General features: G+C 43.7%; 1 protein-coding gene across 1 annotated transcript in view; it reads right to left on the bottom strand.

Annotated features, from left to right (window-relative positions):
- Positions 1-1,278: 1,278 nt before the first annotated feature.
- MDH2 (malate dehydrogenase 2) overlaps positions 1,279-24,806 on the bottom strand; it is a 36,528-nt gene continuing 13,000 nt past the window's right edge. Inside the window, exons 5-9 of the mRNA XM_086954775.1 lie at positions 24,091-24,216; positions 17,056-17,133; positions 14,638-14,737; positions 5,025-5,176; positions 1,279-1,597 (exon numbers count right to left, since the gene is read on the bottom strand). Of these exons, the coding sequence (XP_086810901.1) occupies positions 1,466-1,597; positions 5,025-5,176; positions 14,638-14,737; positions 17,056-17,133; positions 24,091-24,216 (588 nt within the window). The 3' untranslated portion in view covers positions 1,279-1,465. The remainder of the gene's footprint in view (positions 1,598-5,024; positions 5,177-14,637; positions 14,738-17,055; positions 17,134-24,090; positions 24,217-24,806) is intronic.

The following is a 24,806-nucleotide window of genomic DNA, read 5'->3' as shown; positions in this document are numbered from 1 at the left end:
GTCTTGAGGTTGAATCACAGTAGTGTATTTGATGACCTACATTTTAGAATCTTTAGACAGGTCTCGCGCCTTTACCTTGCCCGAGATTCTAATTTGAAGGGGTGACTGGACAGAGGGCTCAGAAGCACAAAACAATCTGGCCATAATTGCTGCTCCTCTAGGATAGAATCAATACCCAAACCCCTCAATTAAACAACGTCCGGGAACTCTTCTCCCCCACCCCCGTTAACACTTGGGTAATTCTTTGTACACAGTGGATAACTCCACACAAGAGTAGAAGATCTACATACCTGAATGTCCCTCATCCCTGGAGGGGGAAACAAGTCTGCAAGTTCCAGTGCTCTAGATAGCAGTTCCAGAAAGGTTTCACTGACCTATATTCAAGTGTTAGACAATAAAGCAGAGACTTGTTTGGAGTTACAGGCACTAAATTGTGGACAATGCAGAGTTAACATGGAAAAGCCATCTGCATTTGGTGACTTGGAAGGGTGCCATATCCACAAAAAACGACCCTACTATTGGTTCCTCCCTCAAATACATTCAGCTATATACATTGGCATCATCTTGGGACACCTCATATGTGGTGAGGATTGGGTCAATTTCACAAGTCTAGCATGGGTGTGTACCAAATGTCATATTTCAGACTAGAAGAGCGCTCTATACTCCATAAAACTGTCAAACACGATTCTGTACCCTCTACAGACAGGTCAGCTTGGACTGGACTACAGAAAAGTGTTTGAAGGCTTTGGCCTTAAGCACATCAAGTATCATATTGCCAAGAACTGAACGAACATACGCTCCCACTTTGACAATTGAAAGGAACATTATTCTATTCCAACCAAATATAAGACACTGCATTTATCTGTATGTACCCATGCTGAGGGTCCCCACTCCCCTTTTACATGACCCAACCTAGTAATTTCCAACTCAAATAGGCAATATTTAAGCACTAGTAAAAAATTACCCATATTGGCTGATCAACCTGAAACCCTGTCAATTCTGTGCCCTTGTTCCTGCCGACATTTTTTTAATTATATAAAACAGTTCTCCACCCTGAAGATGGTTCAAGAGAATTGATCATTAATTTTTTTGTCTGAGTTTTAACTACAGGGCTTAACAGCGAAGCAGGTGTTCTGAAATGTGTGCAATTTAACTCTAGAACACAAGCAACAATTTACAGGTAAGGTTTACAGCTTTCGAAGTTTAGAAATCCAGGGTACGGCCACAAATGTCACTTCTAGAGCAGATCGACAGATCGCTAAACACCAAAAGTTATCATTTGTACTCTGACAAAATAAAAATTGTTTTATTGATGGTCAGGCTCAGATCAGTTACACTACTAAGCAGGTGGATTACATCAGTAATGCAGCCCTCTTTACAGCATGTGGTTTGTCCGAACGTCTTTAAAGTGACATGATGGATGTTTCAATAAATTAAGGAGGGTTATCTCCTACAACTGCACGTTTCACTTCCGGCTTTTTACAAAATCCTCCCCTTTCTTAATGGAGCCCTTGAGCTCGTCCATGGCCCCTGCCACCAATTTTTCTTCATAGGGAGACAACTTGCCCAGGCCCAGGTTCTTCTCAATTCCATTTTTCTGAAAAGGCAAAAACATACATGTTTAATTCTTTTGGGAATAGCCAGCAGTACTTTACAACAGAGTAACATTGCCACACACATGATCTTAATGTAGGATTAAAATAACTAAAATTAACAAGTACGTCTTTAAGTAACTTGCATTCCTTCAATTGGTTATGGGTACACGAAGGGTAATGCCAGCATTCATTCCATTCCGGCCTGAATAAGCTGTGTGCGCAGATTAGATTTCAGGCAGAACCGGACTCAACATCTACTTTGAAGACTTATTCACTTATGTGCAACCTCAGTCATCAATAACCAAACTATTATGGACCAACAAGGTGGACACTAATAGCAAGTATGAGAAATTTAAGTAGATATTGGCATCTATTCAGTGATGTGTAAAAATATATTCCTCCTCTAGCAATACTAAAATAACTGTTACTGGTTGAAAATGGACTCAATTAAGTGGGTTGTTCCGGGGCCTCTAGTAAAGGTCCAGTACTCGCCCAAAAGCAGTAATATGCAGGACTTATTGTCTTAATTTGGTTTAAGATTAAAGTTGGTTCAGACAATAGAATGCATACATTTATTTAGAACTGTAGTGTAAAGCAGAGGTCACTGAAAAACCCAACAGTGAGACTCAGCCTGAACAGACTTGGGTTTATGTTGGCTATCAGTATCAAATTATGCATTATTAAAGGTGTATGTGAATTTCCTGTATAATCAGAGATTAGACTATATGGAAAAAACTGAACTGATTCATCTATATTTATAGGTGCTAATACAATACTGAAATCTGACCAGCATGTGAAGGTCTGGTCTTGAAAAAATACCCATTAGGCTTGAAAAGGAAGTATTATATTTTAAAGGCATTTGGAAACCTCACATAAAATGTCACTTATTTTGAAAATACATCAGAATGATTATATGTAACCTAACAGTATGAATTCAGTATTTAAAGTGTTTTATTGTCAGTATGAAATTAAAGCAGTCTTAAAACGAAGCCCAAGTAGATGGTATAAAGTATATTTATTTCTGTGCAAGTAAATTATAATACAATTTGTCCGGAAAGGCACTCGGTGAACAGTCTGTAAGAGTTGTCTGAAATAGACAGATTTTTTCTAATTTATGGAAAATACTTAACATTAATCCATTTTGCATTTTCTTTTTTGCTCAAAGCAAGCGACTAGACACACTGAAATGAAACCAGGGGCTAGTTCATTTGAGAACAACCAAAATTTGAATAACCAGAGATACAATTGCACTTGGGATATGAAAACAATGCCTATTCTTGCCGCTCAGGGTAACAAGGTGGTGTTGATCTATAGAAGGTCAGAGATAAGTAAGGAAATCTTAGTCACACTATGGGGACCTAAAACCACTACTTGTTGGACTGTGAAGGGCGAGAAACACAGAGGGAAGAGCCAGTCAGATTTCGAAGAGTCTGTTAGAAGGCTGAAGAAAGAAGAGCTTGGGAGACCAGGAAGGAGTCCGTTTGCCATTGAGAAGTCGGGAAACATTAGAGCGTGGGTGGGCTAGAAAGAAGTGAAGCCACAAAGACATTTTCTTCTTCTATACAACTTTATTTGAACCAGGCAGTGGCTTTCCCACAAGTTAACAGATATAATTGAAGTAAGCTTTCCTTTACAGGTAGCACATTCAGCCCCCGACTAGCGCTCTGCTTCTACAAGAGGCGTGATGCTCTCATTACAACAGAAAGGGTAATTTTTAGTAGCTCCTCAATCGTGTTTTTATATATTTTTTGTTTATAATTTAGGTGCTACCTATTGTGCGGTATGAAAAAGCTAAAACAATATAACCTTTTCCATGTATATTTAACACGCACGCACAGCACCCCTTAGTCCATAGGAAAAATATGAACTAACAGCAGTATTCCATTTCATGAACTTATCACTTATGGCTTTTATTTTATATTCTTCACCCCTATGAATTGAGCTTTCTCCGCCTCTATCGATTCGCAGGTCTCTTTATTTAGCCTAGATCTGCACTTCCCGCTTTTACAAAAAGCAATATCAATTTTCCCAGAGTTAGAGTCATTATTCCTGGGTTGAGCGTCTGCTGGACCCTTCGCAGCTGGTATCAGCAGGGCTAACGGATGACTGAGTATGTTTCAGCGGGGAGCTGTCACCACCACCAACCCGCCCGCCTGCAGCTCGGGCCTACTGTCACCCTCTCTCTCAGGGAATTGTGAAGCACCCAACTTACCCATGATGGTCTCAAGGTGCTGACATTTGAATATGGCATGTGGCAATTGAGACTGCTGGTTATAGAAGGTTCACAGCAATTGTAAAGCGCTCTCTATCTTGACCCCTTCATCTAGCTTTCTCTTCCCTGTTGCTACTACTTTGAGCATTAGCATAGAGTTTGCTGACTCTGGGCACAAGTTACCTGCCCGTAAAAATGTTTCAGCACAAATGCAGTAAACCAAAAACACATTTTGCGAGTGTCCTGTTTGTGTTTAAATTGCATTTATATAACTCCTACTACCACAGACGAGGCATCGTTGTGTGCACGTGCACACCTGTCTTTTCTGCAGAGTTCGGTGTAAACAAACATGTGTGTGCTCTTCTAACCAGATCACACTCGGGTGTGACTCCTGTGACACAAAATGCCCGCTGCACCTTGTTGGTAGATTTGCACTATAGATACCCCCAGTAATACTAAGTATGTCTGTAAGCGCGGAGTTCCTAAACCCGGGCGGTAGTCATGTTAGCACGTGCACGATGTGAAGCAGACGGAGTGAATCAAGGTTGCATCAAACGCTGTACAGGGGGAACTTTTCCATTACTTTGAAACAAGGCAGAAGAGACTGGGATTAGTGACTTGCCCAGAATCGAAGAACGGTGAGTCAACTCCGAGACTGCTGACGCCGTGCAGGGTCTCCGGGAGTTTACTGGAGGAAATGGAGCCGACCGTCGGACTGGGGAGAGGGGAGACCGGGGACAGGGAGTGAAAGTAAAAGCACACCATGCGAGCGCTGTACTGAAACGTTGGGTTGGGGGGGGGGGGGGGGGGGGGGGGGGAGTAAAAGTGCACCATGTGCGCACTGTGCTGAAACGCCACAAGCCCTAAGCGTGCAAATCACCTGTCAGGGCGCATGCACATCTCCTGTCCCCCAATCGCTCAAGGCTCGAAGGTGACAAACTTGAAGGTCTCCGCCCTGGCCACGCCTCCCAGTTTCTTTCTTATAATAGTTAAAAGGACATTTTAAAAACTGCTGATTCAGTTGCTTTATTACAGTTTTGCTTTTGTTAAGAAAAAACGAATTAATTTTTGGGTGCTATGAAGTAAAAATAAAACGACAAAAAAAAACTGAAAAGTGATATTTTGTACTTAGGACCATCAGTGAAGGTCCCATGATGGAGTGCCTTGAATAAAGCAAACGCCAGAGACCAAACATTTGGTGCTTACTCTGTACTTACCCCAAGCAAGAGAGGTGTTGAGAAGTAGGGACATGCGGTTTCTTCAGACCTCACAAAGGAACATTCAATTACTCCCTCTTTTCCATTCATGGCATCCAAGAGAGAGAAGACAAACCTGGCACCAGCATATGCCATTGAAAGGGTGGCAGATCCTGTCAAACAAGAAATAATAGGTTTTAAAGCAGGCAGGTTTATTTGCAATTTGAGCACAGAACATGCATACACTTCAAAACTGACAATACTGTGTCATAACACATGTATCAATGGAGACACCAAAGCGTAAATATACTGATGCAGTAACTAGAAGTATAATGCATGCACAGAAACATCTGGAACCAATTGGGGAAAAAACAGTCCTTTAAAGGTATGCCACTCAAAAGAAGATCCAACCCTGCAGAAACGGCAAGATCAGTGTAACAATAACTCCAATTGCCATTTGACAACAGGAAGCTGGACCAGAAGTTGACTTTCATGGGTGTGAAATTTTTTACAGCATCTGATGCGACTGAGGCAGTAATGCACTGGCTTCAAAACAAGTAATAAAAAGGTCTCTGAATTTCGTGTGCAGTAAATTGTGATAGACGTACTGTCACATGGTTAACACAAATAGGAACTTCGAGTCCATGCTAGTCATATCCTGTGTTTTTAAACAAAACACCTCTCCCAATAAAGATCTGGCTGCAACCCCTTTCTATCATGAATACAGTCTCTCCACTTACTGACTAGTTGCAGCATGTGTTTCCTTAGCACCACAGACTACACATTTTTGGAAAAAAGCAGGAAAGGACTGTCCTCAAAAGTCATATTGGATTGCAGAAGTCCTCTTACTTAAAGCCACAGTTAACCCCAAAGAGACAACCATTCTGCACAGCTCCTTAACAGGTGAGGCTTTCAGAGGAGACACTATAAATGCCCAAGTTCAATTCTACATTAAGCTGATTAAGCATGGCTACAAACTATAACTGGGTCTCTGAGACACCAACGTGTTGATTAAATGACAAACCAATGTTCCTGTTGAAAAAATACGATAAATGACGGACAAAAATCAAGCTGATTAGGCAAATGGAAAAAAAAAAAAAATCAAAATACTAGTCGGGCACTGCACTTCACCTTGTTATAAAACGTAACTCATGGCTACGGCAACGATCTAGGAGTGACCAATTCTAAATTTCACTCATTCAGATAACTAATTTCTTTTTTGTGGACTACTGTTAATAAACGTTAGCTACCCTCCGAGCACTCCATACCAGCCTCCAAGCGCTTTGCGACACTTTTCCTAGCTCTCATACTCTTATCGCCAGAACTTCACAATTTCTCACTGGGCATCTAAGAGACTTCTACAGCATTCTCACTGCTTGAAGTTGTCATGATTGAAAGCTGGTATCCGATAATGCGACTGTACAGACTCCGTTTTAGTGTCTCCCAACTTAAAACCCTTTTAACTTAAATAGCTGTGCATGGCTTCCAATAAAGGCACAACAACGCAAAATCCCGGAAAGATCAACGCTCCGCTCCGTGTTGATGGCAAACCCAGGTCATAATACCACCCTGATGCTAACTCCTTTATTTTAAAGGTTTTATATAGCGCTGGCTAGACCCGGATGTATCAGAGTGCTGTACATGGGTATCAGACAATAAATTTCAGGTTACAGCTTTACAAAGGTTACACAGTTATTAGAGCATGGCAATTTTAGTTACAAGTAAAGGTTGAGACAAACAAAAAGGAACATATAGGTAGAGAAAAAGCTGGCAAGGGGAGATATTACGGGGGGGGGGGTAAGAGTAGGGCAAGTAGACAGAGTGGAGGAGGGCAAGGGGAGGGTTAGAGACACGGCATGGCAAGAGGAGGGGGAGGGGGACAGGGGCACAAACCGGTAGGAGAGTCAAAGCTGCGCCCAAAGTCCAGAAGCTGTGATACCTGGGGGAGTGGTGTCATTTCCCCATCTGTTGCAAGAGGCTCCCTAAGCGCAGTGGACTCTCTCAGAGGGGTCTCTGGAGACTCCAAGGCATACTTTACTGGATTCTTCCCCAAAAAGAGGAGAGGGAGTGCTTTGGCAAGGGGTGCCATACAATACCTCAATTGTGAGTGGCTCCCATTGGCGCTGTGGACTCTCAGCGGGTATACTGAGACTCCAGCGTATATATCTTGGATTTTTCCCCAAAAAGGGGAGGAATGCTTAGTCAAAGGGCCCAAAAGGACAGGGGGCTAGGCGGTGAAGTGGGCAAGGAGAAAGAGTCGGGTGAGAGGGGATAGGAGCAAGGAAGTAGACAAAGAACGAAAGAATGCTGAATAGGAACAGATAGATAGGAGATAAGGAAAAAGCAGAGTCACAGAAATACGATGGGGCGGGAGACAGGGAGAAAAACTGTGCCTAAAGTCCGGCTGGGTAGGTGACGGTCAGGGGATGAACCAAGGCCGATCGCCTCAATAGCTGAACAGAGCAGCAGGTCCATCGGGTGTCAGACATAGTGCTCGGACTCCGCTGTCAGGGTGGGGATCAAGAGTATGCTCAGAGATGGTCACTGTGTTGATTAGGTAGTGGTCACTACCATCCCTCATTCATCTTAGCTCAATTGCCAAATCAGCCCTCAAGGCCTTGCACTGGCTCCCTGTGCGCCAAAGGGTGGAATTCAAAGCCATGTGCACGACACACAAACTGATCAACGGATCTGGCCCTGCGATCCTCAGCAGCTTGGTCACCCCCTACAAAGCAACCAGATCCCTACGATCAGAGAATGAGCACTTAGCCAACATCCCCAAATTCAAAAGGACACGCACAGGAGGACGACGATTCTCTGTTCAAGCGGCCACTGGATGGAACTCCCTCCCACGTACCCTCAGACTGGAACCCAGTTACTTGGTATTTTGCAAAAAACTGAAGACACATCTATTCCCGAAATAAATGTCCCTCCCCCCCCTTCCTCTCCCTCAATGGATAACAACCCCTTACAGCGCGGGATGCCCTTGTGTCACCAGGCGCTTTACAAATCGCTAAATAAATAAATAAAATTGCTGCTGTTATTTTACTCTTGTATTCAAAGGACAAGCCGAAGGGGAACGACCAGCGATAGTAGACTCATTCATCTCTCAGCTTGGCGGTGATGGGCCTCAGGAGTGGTAGTCGTGAGAGAGTGGCAGGCGCCAAATCATTTCTTCGCTGCACTCTCAATGCTAGGTACACTGGATGAGGAGGGGTGTAGGCCCACGCTGGTCTCCAGGGATGTAGAGGGTGCAGAAAGTATTGCACAGTGGACGCTAGCGATCAATCCCATCAGGCCAGATCCCATCCACCCTCACAGAGGGTCCAAGGAGGTTGGGGTGCACAGAGGACCCACCAGCGACAGAGGTCAGCTACTGGAGGCCCCTTCTCGTCGGGGTCATTGCCCCAAGTTTATGAGAAACTATCAATTGTACAGGAGCCTGAGTTTTTACCAGTGGCAAATATTAATTCAAGCATTCCCTCTATCATTCTTTGCATTGCATAACTACGTAAAACAATTTCCTTGTATTCAAAATACTGAACAAATGATGGCACTTCGTAAAAACTGATAAGCTACAGCTTCAAAACAACCTTACAAGTGATGCAAATCAATGCACAAGACTCAATGCACATTTCAGGATAAAAACATGTTCACAACATACTGGCATTGTAGGAAAGTGCCCCTTTTTGAAATAGACAACCCCATTACTTCATGGTATTTAGTGCAACTTTGACTGAAGTGCACTAGGTTCCTGCTAACTAGGTCCCCAGTGCCAGTGTTCTTTCCCAAAAAGGTAGCTGTTCAATGAAGCTGTGAATGCGGTCTCCTCGACATCACTCGAACCCTATTTGCCATTGTGCATTTCTATATCATTATTTTAATATTATGCCACAGGAGCCATTGTTTTTGCTAACAATCTCTGATTGGATGGCTATTAACTATCTGCAGTTGAAGTCCACCAAATCCAAATCCGAAATCCTCCTGGTAGGCAGAGATTCCCATCTCTGGGATAACCAGTGGTGGCCTCCTGCACTTTGTGCACCACCCGCCCAAACCTGTGGTTAAGAACTTGGGAATGTGGGTGGACAGCAATCTTTCATTTGAGGCTCATGCAAAATCAGTGGCAGGCACATGTTTCGGACTGCTCTGTGGCCTGAAACTAATTCTAGGTCTTTTCGATTTTCATACCCGGCAGTTGATCATCCGGCCTACCATCATGGCTAGATTTGATTATTGTAATGTGCTACTTTTGGGATCCAACAAATCTGTGATCAAAATGCTTCAAAGCGTCCAGAAAACTGCTTCTCACGCCTTGTTTGCTCTACCTAAACATGGACATGTTTTCAATCTCCTCTGCCGGTTACACTGGTTATCCATGGGACAGAGAATACATTTCAAGGCTCTGTATCATACACAGGATCTTTTCAGGCTTTTGCCCGGGTTTCTTGAGCAAAGTTTGTTCCCCTTATGCACTCACTAGAGCCTTGTGCTCAGCCGATCTGTATCTGGCCTGAGTACCAAGGATACGGAGGGCCAGAGCAGGTGGCCGCTCGTTCGAGGCATTGGCACCTGCCCTTTGGAACTCTCGACCTCTGTATTCGCAGCACTCCTGATCACTGGGCTTTTACAAAGATGGTGAAGACCTGGCTTTTGTCCACTCATTAAAATTCTCTCTGACCCCTCACTATACTCGACAGTTAGCGCTGGGACAGCCATGTGCTTTATAAATATTAAAACATAACAAAGGTATTATTGCAACAGGCATATTGAGGTAACACTAGAGGACGGGGACCCAAACGACAACTTTCTATGCACTAGACAGCCACCCACGACACCTTTGGGACAAAATCAGTGTATTTACTGTAAGGAAGAAGGTCACTGGCGCTGCCAGTGCCCTATAGTTTTGCAAAATGTTTTGTCCGCTAGAGGAAGGGGTCCTGGCAACAGGAGGTCATTGGACCAATAAGTAACAACAACACACTATTGCCTCTGTAGGTCGTACCAACAATTCTTTTAACAAAAGGAAAGGAAAGTACTACAATGACGACTATGACACTGATGATATGACAAGGATGACTTTCAGCTAGGAGAGCTAAGGACAGAGTAGGGGACCAGTTCACATACCTGTAGATCAGCGTGGCCCTTATGTTACCATGGATTTGCAAGGAATTTTTGTTTAAAACAGGTGCCACAAAGAGCTCCGTTTCCAGACACATGGTCCCTGGGGCGGCCCTGTCTGGCAATAGTGTTTTGGTGGGTTTTCCAGGATTACCGGTTGTAAGCCCTATCTCTCGCTCACTTGCTCTTACTATTGGCCCTTCTACTGTGGATTCCCCAATTCCTTTTAATATCTAGTTGTGGTGAAAATGTGATGGGCTTGGAATGAAAGAAGTTGCACACTACCATATATTGTTCACCAGATGGTGTTTATATTACCATGGGGCCCGACGTGGGTTCTCGACAATGCTGATCTAAAGCTGTTCCCCCTCCACCTGAATTTCATCAAGTACCACCCACATTAAGGACCATTGGTGACCCCGATGTAGACTTATTGCACATACCCACAGTTTCTATCCGAGTGAAGGACAATGCCATACTATCACGCATTCCCTAGTATAAAATACCAAAGGCAAGAGAACAAGCTCTCCTTGATATTGTTCAGGACCTCATACATAAGGGAGTCGTCAAGGAGACCACTGGTAAAATATGCAATATCCAATAGTCTTATTCTTTCGGTCCTAAAAAGGGTGCCTCTAGACTAACAGTGCTGGTGATGTATATAGTTTTGTGATTAATTTGCGGGGCTTCGATAAAATAGTGAGCCCGCAATTTCCATTTGTTCCTGTTCACTTAATGATTCTACTGCTCAGTTTTTTTCTGCCATGGATTTGAAAAATGCATGCTTTAGCATTCCCATACACATCCAGACAGCAGGTATTTGATTGGATTTTTACCGGCTGGCAAACGTTTTCAGGCAATGCATTGATAACGTATGTTGATGTCTTGTTAATTGCTTCCGATACTGAACAAGGTTGCAAATATAGTATGGTGAAATTGTTACACCTGGCACACCATGGTCACAAGATTTCTCTTTCAAAGTTTGTCACCCTTTTAGGTCAACTGCTGCCAAAGGAGGGTAGAAGGTTAACGCCAGAAGGCATCACTAACAATAATAAAATGCCCTGTCTGCAAACTCAAAAAGACATGAATGCTTTTATAGGCATCACTTCCCACTGTCGACAGTGGTCCCCTGACTATTGTTTACTAATAGAACCCTTGCTTGCATTAACAACGAAATTAGTCAATGAGCTTTTACCTTGCCAGATGGTCAGTAATCCTTTGAAGAATTAAAAACAGAGTCTTGCTCTGCTTCAGTACTAGGCACAGTCCTCTCGATCTGGACTCAAAATGTTGACAGACTGTGCGCTTATTTCTCTGCTTTGCTTGATCCCGTCGCAAGGGCCCTACCGAGTTGTTTGCAAGTGTTCGCAGCCACTTCCTTCAGACAATCGGCTGGACTCTTACTCGATACGGACCTCAGTTATGGTACCCCCATGCTGTGTACACACGTTTGAAAAGGACACAGCACCTCACCAGTGCACATTTTACCAGCTATGAATTGACATGGTTCGCCAAACATATTACGATCAAAAGATGTGCCACTCTGATTCTAGCCACGTTACCCACCTTACCTTCCAAGAATTATGCAGTTGACAAACTTGATTGTATTTTCAGAACAGAGGAAGAGACAAAAGGACTGGTAGACTTGACTGATGTTCCCATATCTGATCCCCAAGGAGAATTATATGTCCATGGCTCCTGTTTTAAATTATCAGATGGCACCACCACTGCAGCTTATGCTATCACTACATTGCGCATATTTGTAGAGACATCACGAGTCCCCTATCAATCTGCCCAGGCAGCAGAACTTTTTGCGATTCTATAAACGCGTGAATTGACTAAAGGATTAGTTGCCAATACTTACATGCCAGTATGCATATGGGGCTGCACACAATTTTGCGTGACTGTGGGCCAATCTTACCAACTTTCCCAATAGAAAATGTTTTTCGCTCATGCTAAAAAGAGGCTTTGTTAGATTATGCTCGCTGATGTTTTTTTAAAGCCATAAGTAAGCATTCGCTACGCCATTATCCTTTAGACGTAATTTTCCTGCTGGTCGAAACTAACCCTGCTGAATTCCGAAAAATGCTCTTTGCTAAGTTTTTTTTTTGCAACAAAGAACAGGTAGTGCCAGTGCATAGCTTTCCCTCAGTAAAGGCCCTCTCCCAACTGTCTAGCAGTTTAACCGTTAAGCAGGGTGGAACGGCCTCAAAAATGTCTTGAGTTGTGCAAGAAACGAAAGTATACTTTTGTCTTTACACAGTTCATCCACATCAGTTTGGAAAATTCCACTGTGGGCATGTTAGTGGACCATGGAATGCATATAATGTATCTTTACACACAGTTTCTCAGTTCCCTCTGTAACTCTAGAGACTGTGCAGACGGGGGCCCCGCTCGGAGCGCCTACAATAAAATATTGGTGATTATACTCCGTTGTTTGCTCTGACTCTTTATTTACCATGGAAGGCTGAGAGCTGGTCAGTGGTGACCCAGGTGGCCCTAATGGAGCCACATCTTTCACGAACTGAGGTCACAAACATTGCATGTTCTGGCCAGAGGTTCTTCTACAAGCAGGAGTACTACTAATCAGCATATCAAAGCAGGAGCCTTCAAGGCCTCTGCCGCCTTTGAAATGCAACGCCGGCTTCTTCCCCAAACAGGGTAAATGCCACCTCCTGCCAAGCACACATTTGGCACAAGGACAGGTGGGCACATTAGCTAGTCCGGTTCACTATCAGACTAGTTACACCACTAAGGTGGGCTACTTGAAGCGAACAAGAAGTAGAATTCAACTATTTTGGTTTTTGGTGAAATTAGATGCACAGGGCCATGGCTATGCCCATTCCCCACAGGGAGTGGTCATATAGGGGGTGTAGGCACCCCAAAGGTAAGTAGCCCATGGGCTACCTTACACTTTCCTTAACACCCCTAAATGTAGGAATTTAGGTGGCAAGCCTGACGAACTCCGATCCGACAAAGAGGAAGACAAAGACCAGCGAAAAAGCAAGACTCTGGGACCAGTTGCAGACTTTTTGGCACCAAACTATGCCTACCTGTACCAACAATCGCGACAAACTGACTTGTCCTGCAGCTCTGCATCTGCCAAGAACTCCGTTGTACTGCCAGCACTTTGCAAACTGCCAGCAATCTCACTTGGGGCAGAGGGGCTACTCCCTTGCAGGAACCAGAACGTCAGATCAGTCTCCCCACTGAATGAATAGCCACCAGGACCAACTGGAGCTGCACAGCACCAATACCGGACTCCTTGCACCAACCAAAGGCTGTTTGAGTCCAATCCAGACTCTGACCTGGCAGCAGTCTAGGGACATCAGCGCCACAGAGCCCCACTTAAAAAGTGACCCAGCTGTCCCGTTTCTATCCCCATAACCGGCGAGAGACAACCAGTAAGTGCCTGTGATGCACGAGCCCAGCCAACCTAACCAGTCTGCACCAGGGCTCCCCAGCCAGGGTTTCCGAAAATAGACTGAGTCCTTGCTCCTAGGATCCTCACGAACCTCCTACCTCGTTGGGAGCTCCCGGACTTGTCCCCACAACAGCATGCATCTAGGTAACCTTCTTCCACAGCCCCCCTTCGATGTGGTGTGCAAAGCTAACCAATCTGACCAGCACATTTGCACCTGGACGCTCCAGGGCAGGTAAAGACTAGCTGCTGATGGTTCTTTGGACCTTGGCCCCCTACCACCTTAAGCCCTGAAGGGGACCACCCCTCAGAAACATATTGCAAGTAACGATGCAGTGTATGCCTTTTTACCCCCCCCAAAATAAATTAAAAAAAGCATTCCCACATAAAGACACATTTAAATGAACATTTTACTTCCCCTGTAAAAAAAAAAGTATATATATATATATATATATATATATATGTGTAGAAAAGTACTTACTGGATTATGAAGTTCTTGGTTTTGAAATTTATATGAAAATGTTGTATTTTTCTAAATTGAGCGTGTGTATCATTTATTGCCTCAGAGTGCAACAAATGCTTAGCACTAGCCCCTGATAAACCTACACGGCTCCTCACCCACACTACCATAAAAGAGAACATTTGGGATTACTACATGTGCCTCTGTAAATCAATATGGGTCACCTGGACTCTCTGCACAGTGTACCTCGATTTGGTGCACTATGTAAAGAGCCAGCTTCCTACAGGAATCTGCCAAAGAATGTCTGCGTTGACACACCAAAAGTATACTTAATTTAAAAGTTGTATTCTTTCTCACATAATATCTCGCCAACTCAGTACAACAGCGATCAATAAAAACGTTAACGTAAAAATATTCCAGCGTATACATTGTATTGCAGTTTGGTGCAACAGTGCAGATTAACATATGGGAAGAAAAAAATATATCCAACCTAAACGAAAAACAATATGCGACCTAGCCCTTTATTGGTCCTCTTCGGGTACATGCAAAGCTTCCAGGTTTCTGGTATACTAAAGTGTTCCATCTGTAAATGTGTATCCTAGTTCACACAAACTGCCCACGTGACATACCTGCTCCATCTTTAGCTTTTACAACCTCAGTGCCAGCCTCTTGAATCCGACCAGTGAGAGCTTCCAGTTGATCCTGAGGGAAATCCACTTTCGGCGTGCACTACAAGGAAACAACAAATATTAATACTTGGATAAACCATCTTCAAAATGGGAAGTTTTACAACTTTTTAAAATTCATTTTATTTCTGCATTTCCAAAACATACAATTGATAAGTATTTCACGCAACATTCCCCCCCTTCCCCATACGACATCAGGAGACATTGGTTTTACAGTAGATTGTACATCCAGTTTCATTACATTAACCCACAATTACGTACACTACACCATTAATGCTCCTAGTGTGAACTCGTGTCCTCTGTGCCATCTTGAGAGCTAGACATTGAATAGGTCGTTAGAGGTGACCAAACATCTTTGGGCCTAGAAGGTCCTGGAAGTTCTTCAGCATAATATGCAAAACACCAAGTCTTGTATCCAGTTTTTAAAGTTAAAGGCCTTTTTACAGTCCCATTTTTGCTCTACTTTCCTATCAGCCAGTCGTAATGCGATCAGCACCAGTCGCATACTCTTGGGTTTTAAGCGCTTTACCAGCCCCAGCAAACAGATCTGAGGGGAGCAGTTCACTTTCTTCACCACCATGACTGTTAAGGCTTGTGTAACCAACAACCAGAATTTGTTAACCCCGAGACTATCCCAAGCCAGCTGAAGGAAATCGGCCCCGTGTCCCACATTTGCAGCTAGCCATCTCTCAGTCCATACCTATGCAATTGGAGGGGTGTGAGGTAAAGCTGCTGTAAGTATTTAAAGTGAATTATGCGTAAATTACAATTAGCTGTCAGACGTCTAGTCGTGGACCAGCTGAACTTCCATTCCTCCTTGCAAAGAGAGTTACCCAATGCCTGTTTCCAAAGCTCTCGTGCCAGACTGAAAATAGGTGCAGTGTCAGATTGCAAGGTGTTGTACCGTTGGGTGACCAACTTATCCTGCAATGGGCCTGCCAATAGTGTCTGTAAGGGGGCTCAGGGTGACTGGTTCAGAGGGGTGTCTGTTGTTGAAGGCCTTAAGCGCCTCCCGTAGCCTGGAATACGTGAAAACTGACATTAGCCCATTGTGATGTAGTTCGTTTTTCTCCTCCATCAAGATGATGGTGCACTCTGGGTAAACAGCACCCACTGTGACTAAACCCAATATCCGCCAGTATTTCCAGCGCCCTTTTGTCCTGGGTTTCCGAGAGTTTAGGAGGATGTGCTATTGGATGAGCCGGGGCATATACACTTTGCCTGCACGTCTCGCCATAGCACCCCAAGCTTGTGCTGTACAGCCCCCAGAGTACATGTCTCTGAACGGGCAAGTAAAGTTTACCATAGAAATTAATGCAACCAAGTGATCAGGGGCCATATTGTTCGCCTCCACCGGCACGCGTGGGAAAAAAAAAAAAGGGGAGGGGTGGGAGTGTGGGGAAAAAACAGTAGTGTGCATATTGGGCCTGCGCACATACATACAAATCAGGTCCTGAGAACCCCCCCTTATTCCCCCTGGCGAATATGGCCTAGTAAGGGTTCCTCCGCTATATCTGGATTTCTTGTTTGCCCAAACCAAGCGTATTAATATCAAACTGAGATGTAAGAAGAAAACCTTCATTAATTTGATGGGGACATTAGTGAAGGGGTACAGAAACAGAGGAAGAATGACCATTTTTATTACTGCTATGCTATCATTTTGGGAGAGAGGCAGACCTATCCATCTATTCACTTGTTCCTCTGTGGAAGTCAGATCTTTGACATAGTTCTCTCAGCACTATCTCTGGATCAGAGTGCACCCACACGGAGGTTTCACAACTTTGAAAAGGACAACACTTCATAAACATTAATGGGTACAGCAGAGAGGCAAAAAGATATAGGCCCTGGAGAAACAAAGGAGTAAGTCAAGCAAGTTTCACACTGTACCATCCCAATAAATATGTCCATTAGATATACAACTTCTAAATCCCCAGAGTGAAGAGGTCTTATGCATTAAAAAGTTTCATCTTCCCCTCAGCTAGGCAGTTATGCCCTTGTTCAGCGTAATCATCCCAGCATTGTTTGGGAGACCAACCAAAACATGGTCCGCCTGTCATGACCTGTACAATGACTGGCAGATAAGTCCGTGGTGTATTTGAGGAGCAAGGCTCGAAACAATGCCGAAGCCAGGGGAGTAGTTAAAGTCAATGTGAAGATCTGAATGTTTGGTAATAAAAAAGCGTTAAAAAAAAAAAAAGTCAACAAGATGAAATGGAAAGAAAATACGCAATTTAACAGGTGAAAAGTAGTCAGAAACCACATTACAAGATTTGTCTTAATCTGCTTTTAGATCTAGGTGTGCTAGGATAAAGCTTTGCGGAAACCATAACAGTGGGTAACAAAAAATTAACCAGCACACACCTGAGAGATGAGGGGAATGATGGTCTTTCCGGCATGGCCACCAATGACTGGGACATTGACACGAGCTGGATCCAAACCCTACAGAACCAAAATGACAGTAAAATAAATTAGCATTTAAGTAATCTTCATCAATTTGGAAGATGCAACATATTGAACCCCAAAATGGCCTAAGAAGGATAAAATGGTTAGGAATGCCAGAGGAAACCAATTAATTTAACATGGGCTAGAAGTTAGACACTCCAGATTTATTAACAACATTTTTTAAACATTTACATCGTTTTTCCCCCTTAAAACAATACAGATCTTGCATGTACAGAAAGTTAAATACCACAGTAGATGCAGTGTTTCAAGTAGTAGATTTTCGTTGTTCCTTCAATGTCTCACACTCAATACAGTCAAAGTCTGAAGCTCACCAATTTCAATTATTTAAGCTTGTGGGCTTCATTCTTGCTCATTGAGACCATGTGTTTTTGGCAACGGCACCAAATTCTTGGTTGTTTTTGCACACAGCCCTATTCCTTGTAAACAGCTTTTTTTTCGGCTGATGCACAAATAGCCAAGCCTAGATTGAATGGGAGAGTCAAGGGGGCATTTTCAACTTCAATACGGTACTTCCGTATTTAACAACCAGTAGCCCAATACCTACTAGTTATGCCCATCCATCCCTCCCTCGAGTATTACTTTGGGTATTGCCACTTAGTGACTCCCCTTCCGCCCCCAACCCTCATCACCTCACTCCCCAACCCAGCTATCAATTCTATCTTAAACTTGTTGCCAGTAACCAAGTATTACCAGATAGGTCAAGACTACATGAAAGAAGGTGCCACTCATCTGCACATTGAGGGCAGTTTTCAGAGGGTGCTCTGCCCATACACCACAGTCTGATTGTAGGATAATGCACACTGTGGAAGTACAATAAATGTATGAGCCGCAGACGTAAGGCAATGGCCAAGGTGGGAGGCTGTGGGGGAGGGGGTCTTTGCCAATTCCCATTCATCACCTTCAAGGTGGCCCACATCACTCTCCCACAGCAGCAAGAAAGGGTCCAGGCGCGTTGAGGAACACATTTATATACTCAAGAGAGAAATGAAAAATGGGACAGGAATACTGAAAGGAGGTTTATAATCATTAGTGAGACTGAAGGTAGTGGATTACCTTGTCTCCATTCATGCAAATGGCTTCAAGAGTGTACAAATTGGTGTACAGATGTAAATTGTATTTTTAAATGGAATAATAAAATATAGACTGTTCACACGTTTTAGTAATGCTCTTTTGCTGTTGAACAGAGTGTCTAAGCTAACACTTGTGTTCTATGTAATATTTGTAAAAAGCAATTCATGTTTTTTAAATGTGCCTTGTGTATATGAAGTATTACTACTATACAATAACTCCTTTAAGTAAAAAAAAATGTATTGTTACACCAGTTGTCCTTATGTCGGATTGTTTTTCCAATGTATTGTTTGTATATATGTTTTAGGTTTAAACAGCCCTGAAGAGGTCTCATGTGAATAGGTATGAAACGCATAGGCTGTTCCCAACGTGCATTTGTCTTACCATAAGATTTGAGAAATTCAAGAGTAAAGATGATGAAAAACAATCTGGCAACTTGTATGTTATGGAAACAGTAGAGGTTTTGTTGCAGTCATTTATCGTGTACACACACGCAGTAGTAGTGACTGCTTGTTGGTTTTCCCAGGGTGACGATCCAGAAAGGCAACAATTCAACCGGGTATCAGTCGTGACACCATACGGTACACCACCCCTTGAGGATTCCTTCACCTAGTCTTTACCAATCCTCAGTCTGGTACTATTCAAGGTAGGACAGGGAAGCAGGTGGGAGACTGTGGAGGTTATTCATATCATCCCCGTGACACTACTCTACAGGCTTGAGGTAAGGCTTGTGGGGGTCCATGACAGATTCATTCTGGACTCTGTTGAAAAACTATTGTCCTGCTCAAAACTGTGGCATTTTTTAAACCGCAAGGTGGAGAGGGCTACAAACTGAGGTAAAGCTTGACAATGAAGATTACAAACCACGTGTAGTCACAGATATATAATCTATGAACAACTGAAGTTAATCCATATCTGTGTACAGTGGGCAGTTAAAACCATGATGCGCACACAACACGCTAAGTTTTGGAACTACTTGGGGTTCAGAGAAGCCCCCAAAAATGTACATTGTTCTGGACTGAGAATCAACCATATCTGATAGTAAAGCATTTTTAGGTTCCCATTAATCGGTGTAAATCGCCCAAGCTAAAAACACTTGGCTCGATCAACTAACCAGTAGTGAACAGGAGTCGGATGAACAAGTACCATTAGCTACAGTAATGCCTATTCTTATAGAGATTCTATCTAACTTCAAATGTATCCTTTTGAATATTTCCCCAGGCATCATACAGGATCCGGAAAAATCTCAAGCAGTAACCCTGCATGTCAACTGGTGGTGTATGTGGCACTGCGCCAATGTCACTCCTATCCTGAAGTGATGAGCTGGGGCTCTATATAGTAGCCACCCATGCGCACTGACATTAGCTGCTTTTTTAGGTCGAGCTAGAGTACGCATGCATGTTGTTGCCCATCTCCTGGGAATCAGAGACAGGAGATTTTCTCCTCATGGGTGCGCACGCCCAGCCTGGCGCCGTGCACATCTCCTGTCTCACATTCACAGCCTCTCTCAATCACACACAGCCACACTCACGCAAGCACACATACACCCACACAGACACAATGCATCGGGGCACACGCACACATACCCACATATACACACGCACAGCTGACATGCTCCCACACTCACCGGGCTCTTCTTGCTTCCTCGCACCATTCTGCATTTCCTGCGCTCTACCTAGAACGACATCACTCCTGGAATCCCTGCTTTCTTCCCCCGGAATCCCTGCTTGCTTGTGGGCTCCCTCTGCCTCCAAGGTGCCTCGTTCCAGACGAGCTACGTCACCGCTACCCTGCTACAGAGGCGGGGAATCTGCTGGAACTTCGCAGGCTCGTCGTCACCGCAGCATCGCTCGTCGCCACCGCAACATCGCTCGTCGCAACATCACTCGGCACCACCGCAACATCACTCAGCGCCACCGCAACATCAATCTGTGCAACCATTCAACAACAACTGGTTCAAATAGGTTCTCTCAATGTTTCGAGCTTTATTACAAATGTCACAAAAAATGTTAATATCTCACTTCTGTTCTTGTTTTAACTGTCTCTGCTCTTAGTGCTCAGTTGGGCTTAGTTCACAGAACATGGACAATGGGAGGGGCTGGGAGTAATCTGGCGACGAGACAAGAGTCTCTACCAGAAACAGCATTACCTACGTTAAGTAACTTGTTCTTCTGAGACTAACTGCAGATTCTGACCTTTGAATAGATACCAAAAGTAGTATCTCCCAGGTGGTGAGTCTGAATCCAATAAAGTGTTGATTGTCCACCCGGTCTTCTCTAGTATGATCAATATAGAAACTAAATGCCAGTTCTGGATCTACCAACGGCACCTCTCTTCCTCAGATAGGTGATGTGGAGATAAGAACGTTGGATGGGTGTTATCACAGAACCAGCCTGTCTGGGTAAAAATTTAATAAGATGGATTGACAGAAGGCTTGTAGCTCACTCACCCATTATGCCAAAGTTATAGTGACAAGCCTGGGCTAGAAGGGCAGGTTGATCTGACACCTGTGAAGTGCGACGAGGAACGAGGCAGGGATGCTCATTATCCCCCCTCTTATTTGCCCTAGCTATGGAGTCACTTGTGGCCCAGGCCAGAACGGGGCTACATTACCACAGGATTCATGTGCATGGACAGACTCATCATATTGCGCTCTATGCGGACAACTTACTCATGTTTTTAGCTAATTCGGGTGAAGCGCTTACTGGCCCAAATCGCTTACTCAGCGACCTTGGTAGAGTAGCCGGGCTCAAAGTGAATTGGGTGAAGTCCTACCTGATCCCAACAGCTGCGATTAATCCTGGCCCCAAGACACCGAAGGCGTTTAGTGGGAGTATAGATGTTTGGCGTATCTAGGGACCCAAATATATCACACGCAGGGCTATTTAATAGAGGGCAATATCGGTAGAGCCATCAGAGGAATGAAGGGTAACTGATTTTTGGGAAGCATTGTCACTCAGTAGCCGGCCGGGTGGCCGTGTCTAAAATGGGGCCCCTCCAGAGAATGGGGATTAATATGGGGTAAAACCATGAGAAAACGCATCAGGGTATTTTACCGTAACCATGAAAAGCCCGAAAGATGACAGAAACCATTTAACATAGTTAAAAAAGACTTTGCTGGGCCAGGGACAACATATACACCACTACTTTGGACAGGTTAGCATGGAATGGGTCACTGCTTGGTAGCACACCAAGCCACAACCCTGTCCCAATGGCTGGCATATACAGACTTAGTTGAGGGACGCCTGGCTGCCATGACGACATCAATTACCACAGGAGGAAACATCCCCCTGGTGCTGTGCTCACTTGGACTACAGATCCTAAGGTGGAGCCCACATATGCCATCTGGCATGCTTGACCAGCAGGATGCAGCAGCCTCAGTTATCCTCAAAAATCTAGGACAGATGCTGAAACATCAGGATTGTAACCCTGATGTCCTAGACTCTGTTCCAGGGTATGGGTGCAAAACCTCAGTGTCCAGAATGGCTCTGATGAAAGAGAATCTCCAAAGGAGTCAGGTGTGACTACATTAAATCTATGGTGACTCACAATGATGGTAGAAGTTTCACCATAGTTTGAAGCTGGATAAAGACTGCCTGGCACGAGCCACCAACCTGTCAAAGTAGGGAACACTGGGTCCCAGCCCAGACATTTCAAAAGGTGCAGTAACTATTGCCATCTCTTTCATGAACACGAGAGGCACTTGTGAGGACTAAGGGGAGCATAATGACTGCAAATGGTATTTGTGGGCAGACAGGATGGCGATGGGAATGTGAAAATAAGCATCCTGCAAATCCAATGCCAACACGAACTATCAAAGGACTAGGGAAGATAACACCTGGGCCAGGGCGGGCATCTTGAACTTGTCCTTCTGCAGGGAGCCACTGAAAGGGCAAAGGTCTAAGATGGGATGAAGGCTCAGTCTTTTCAGAACCAAGAAGTAGTAGGAACAACAAGTATAGCCAAGTTAGTCAGTCTGCACACTCACTCCAATGTATGCTTTTGCCAAAGCTTTCTACACTTCCTGCTGCTGGGACAGATGCGCCTCAGTTATCTGATCTGAGGCTGGTAGAGGATACAGCAAGTAATGGTAGAGCATAACTACATTGAACATCTTGCAGGACACATTTGTCTTAAGTTGTTGCCTGCCATCCTAGCAGAAAGTACCAAATCCTGCCTCAGACAGGGTGGCTGTGTGCCACCAAGGACACACTAAAGAGGTTTGAAAGCTGCAGCAGCCAGAAGGCTTGAGTACTGGGGTGTACGCTGTCCCTGTGGCTATCGTAGCCATGGAAGGAAAGAGGGGATTGCTACATGATTTGCTCAGGGTATTAAGAGCCCCTACCAAAACTACAGAGGGGGCAAAAGTGTGAGTTCAAGTGAATCGTCAACATTGTCGGACAAGAGGAGTAGTTGATACCAAATTGGTAGCGGAAATCTACTATGCTGCTACCTGGGGGAGGAGGGGGGGGGGGGGGGATCAGTTTACAAATTTGCAAGAACTACTGCCTGGACTCAGGCTCTAGTGGCCCTATGAGAAGACCCATCTAGTGGCCCAAGTGGGCCATGCTCCTCTCTGAATCCTATGTACTTCACTGCATTTACCCTTTGGTTGGCCACTCCCCATTTATCCTCCTACTTTGACACTTCCCCAGAGGAACCAAGTGGAGGAAATAAGTTTGCAATTCTATTCAGTTGTCGTCAACAGAAAAAGGCCTCTATGATGGAGAAAAAGGCTACTTACTTGTAATCCCAATTCTCAAAACATGAAGTGGATTACATAGAGTTCACTTTATCAACTCAGTCACACTGTGGAAAACAGTAAGAGCTTACGCAGATAATCGATCATCAAGAACAGGACTTATTTGAACTTGAAAATTAAAGCCCAAATCAGTACTCAGAGGCTGCATGGTCATCCTTCCGGGTTACAGGTACAGTGCAGTTCATCTCTCCAAGACCATTCTTTAGTACTTTATCAGATAAATAAATACACAATACATCTTTGGATGCTGCTGCAATGTCAGTTAGATATTTAGGGTCCATTTAACTATAAAGTTAATTTAGAAAAATAAGGTATACAAAAAAAAAAACTTGGGAGTGCTGAGATGCTGCACCGAAGTAAAGCTACTCCGTATTCATAGATACGTGAACTACTAAGCGGTCCTGTTTGTTCAAATAAAATCACTGAGGTAAAGTATCAGTTAAATGTAACAATAGATCAACAGGTGGTGGCAGAAAAGAAACAATGCCCCCGCGCTTTTGATGAAACTTGTGCAGAGCGATACCATCTTAAATATCTGATCGCCAGAGCTCCAATATAGGTTCTTTTGACATGTGAAACACTAATAAGCCAACCACTTGCAGCTAAGCTCCAGCTTTTTCCAAGCATGCTGCCATGTTGGATATACACAAAGTTTGATTAATCCCACCCTCAAAATTGCCAACATTATGCCTCCATTTAAATGACAAGAAAACGAAGTAAAAAAAAAAAAAAACATTATGCCTCCACCTAAATTGCTTAAAATATAGTTGAATTAAATGAACTGCCCTGTACATAAACTGCTTTACTGCTGCTACCAGACTATCAATACTGACACTCCTATACTATGCTCCCAAACTTCTTTAGTAACCCCCAAAATAATTTTTTAAAACCTCCAAGCTCATCCCTGTGTAATTGTCATTCCTCCAATCTTCTAGCCAGAAACTGACTTCAAATAGTACTGAGAGGGTAGGCATAAGTGGTTCTCTCAGTGCTCAAACCCATTATATCCAACAATCTCAGTAAACAGCAGAACGCAACAATAATAATATTTATCTTAAAGGTTCAAATATCTCCCTTCATTTTGCAGTGAATGAATTGCTTACCTTGAGCTGTGCAACAAATGTGTTTGCCCTCACAATGTCGAGCGTTGTAACACCAAAAATGTGGTTGGGATTATAGACACCATGCTTCTTAAACACTTCTGAGGTGATGGGGATGGTTGAATTCACCTAGAGATAAAAGGGGGAAGAAGGTGTATATTAGTGAAAGTAGATGGCACAGAACAAAGGAATTGCATCCATGTATATTCCTCCATTAGATAAATCTGTGCACTGTGGCACCACAGTTGGCCAATACATGCTTCACCTTCATACATGCTGAAATGTTAATCCAGATCAGACAAATTAATACTACAATCAAATAATATCTTCGAGGAACAGACGAGCACACATCTCCAGGAAATGCAAGTCAAAATGATTTTTCAAGGATAGAACGCAAAAAATTATCAATTTCTAAATTATTTCATGAAAGTTCAATAAGTAACATTGCACATGTTCTGATGTTACACACTCGCCAATCAGATTTCGACCAATCTGTCTGTATCGGCTGCTGTTGGATTCATACACCTACCTGTAGGCGAGGCAAACTTCTAGATTCATTTCTATTCACACTTGTTTTAAATATGGTGTTTATAATTAAATTTTATGGGTCGAGTTGCACCTGCATAAATGTACTACCTTGTGCAACTTCAATTACATTTTATTTGGTTTGATCACTTAGTTCAAAGATGTAGCAATAACCAAAGTCTGATGTTCCAATC

This window comes from Lissotriton vulgaris, chromosome 2_1 (genome assembly GCF_964263255.1).
Source record: "Lissotriton vulgaris chromosome 2_1, aLisVul1.2, whole genome shotgun sequence".
NCBI lineage: Eukaryota > Metazoa > Chordata > Amphibia > Caudata > Salamandridae > Lissotriton > Lissotriton vulgaris.
This window is presented reverse-complemented; position numbering and strand designations above follow the sequence as displayed.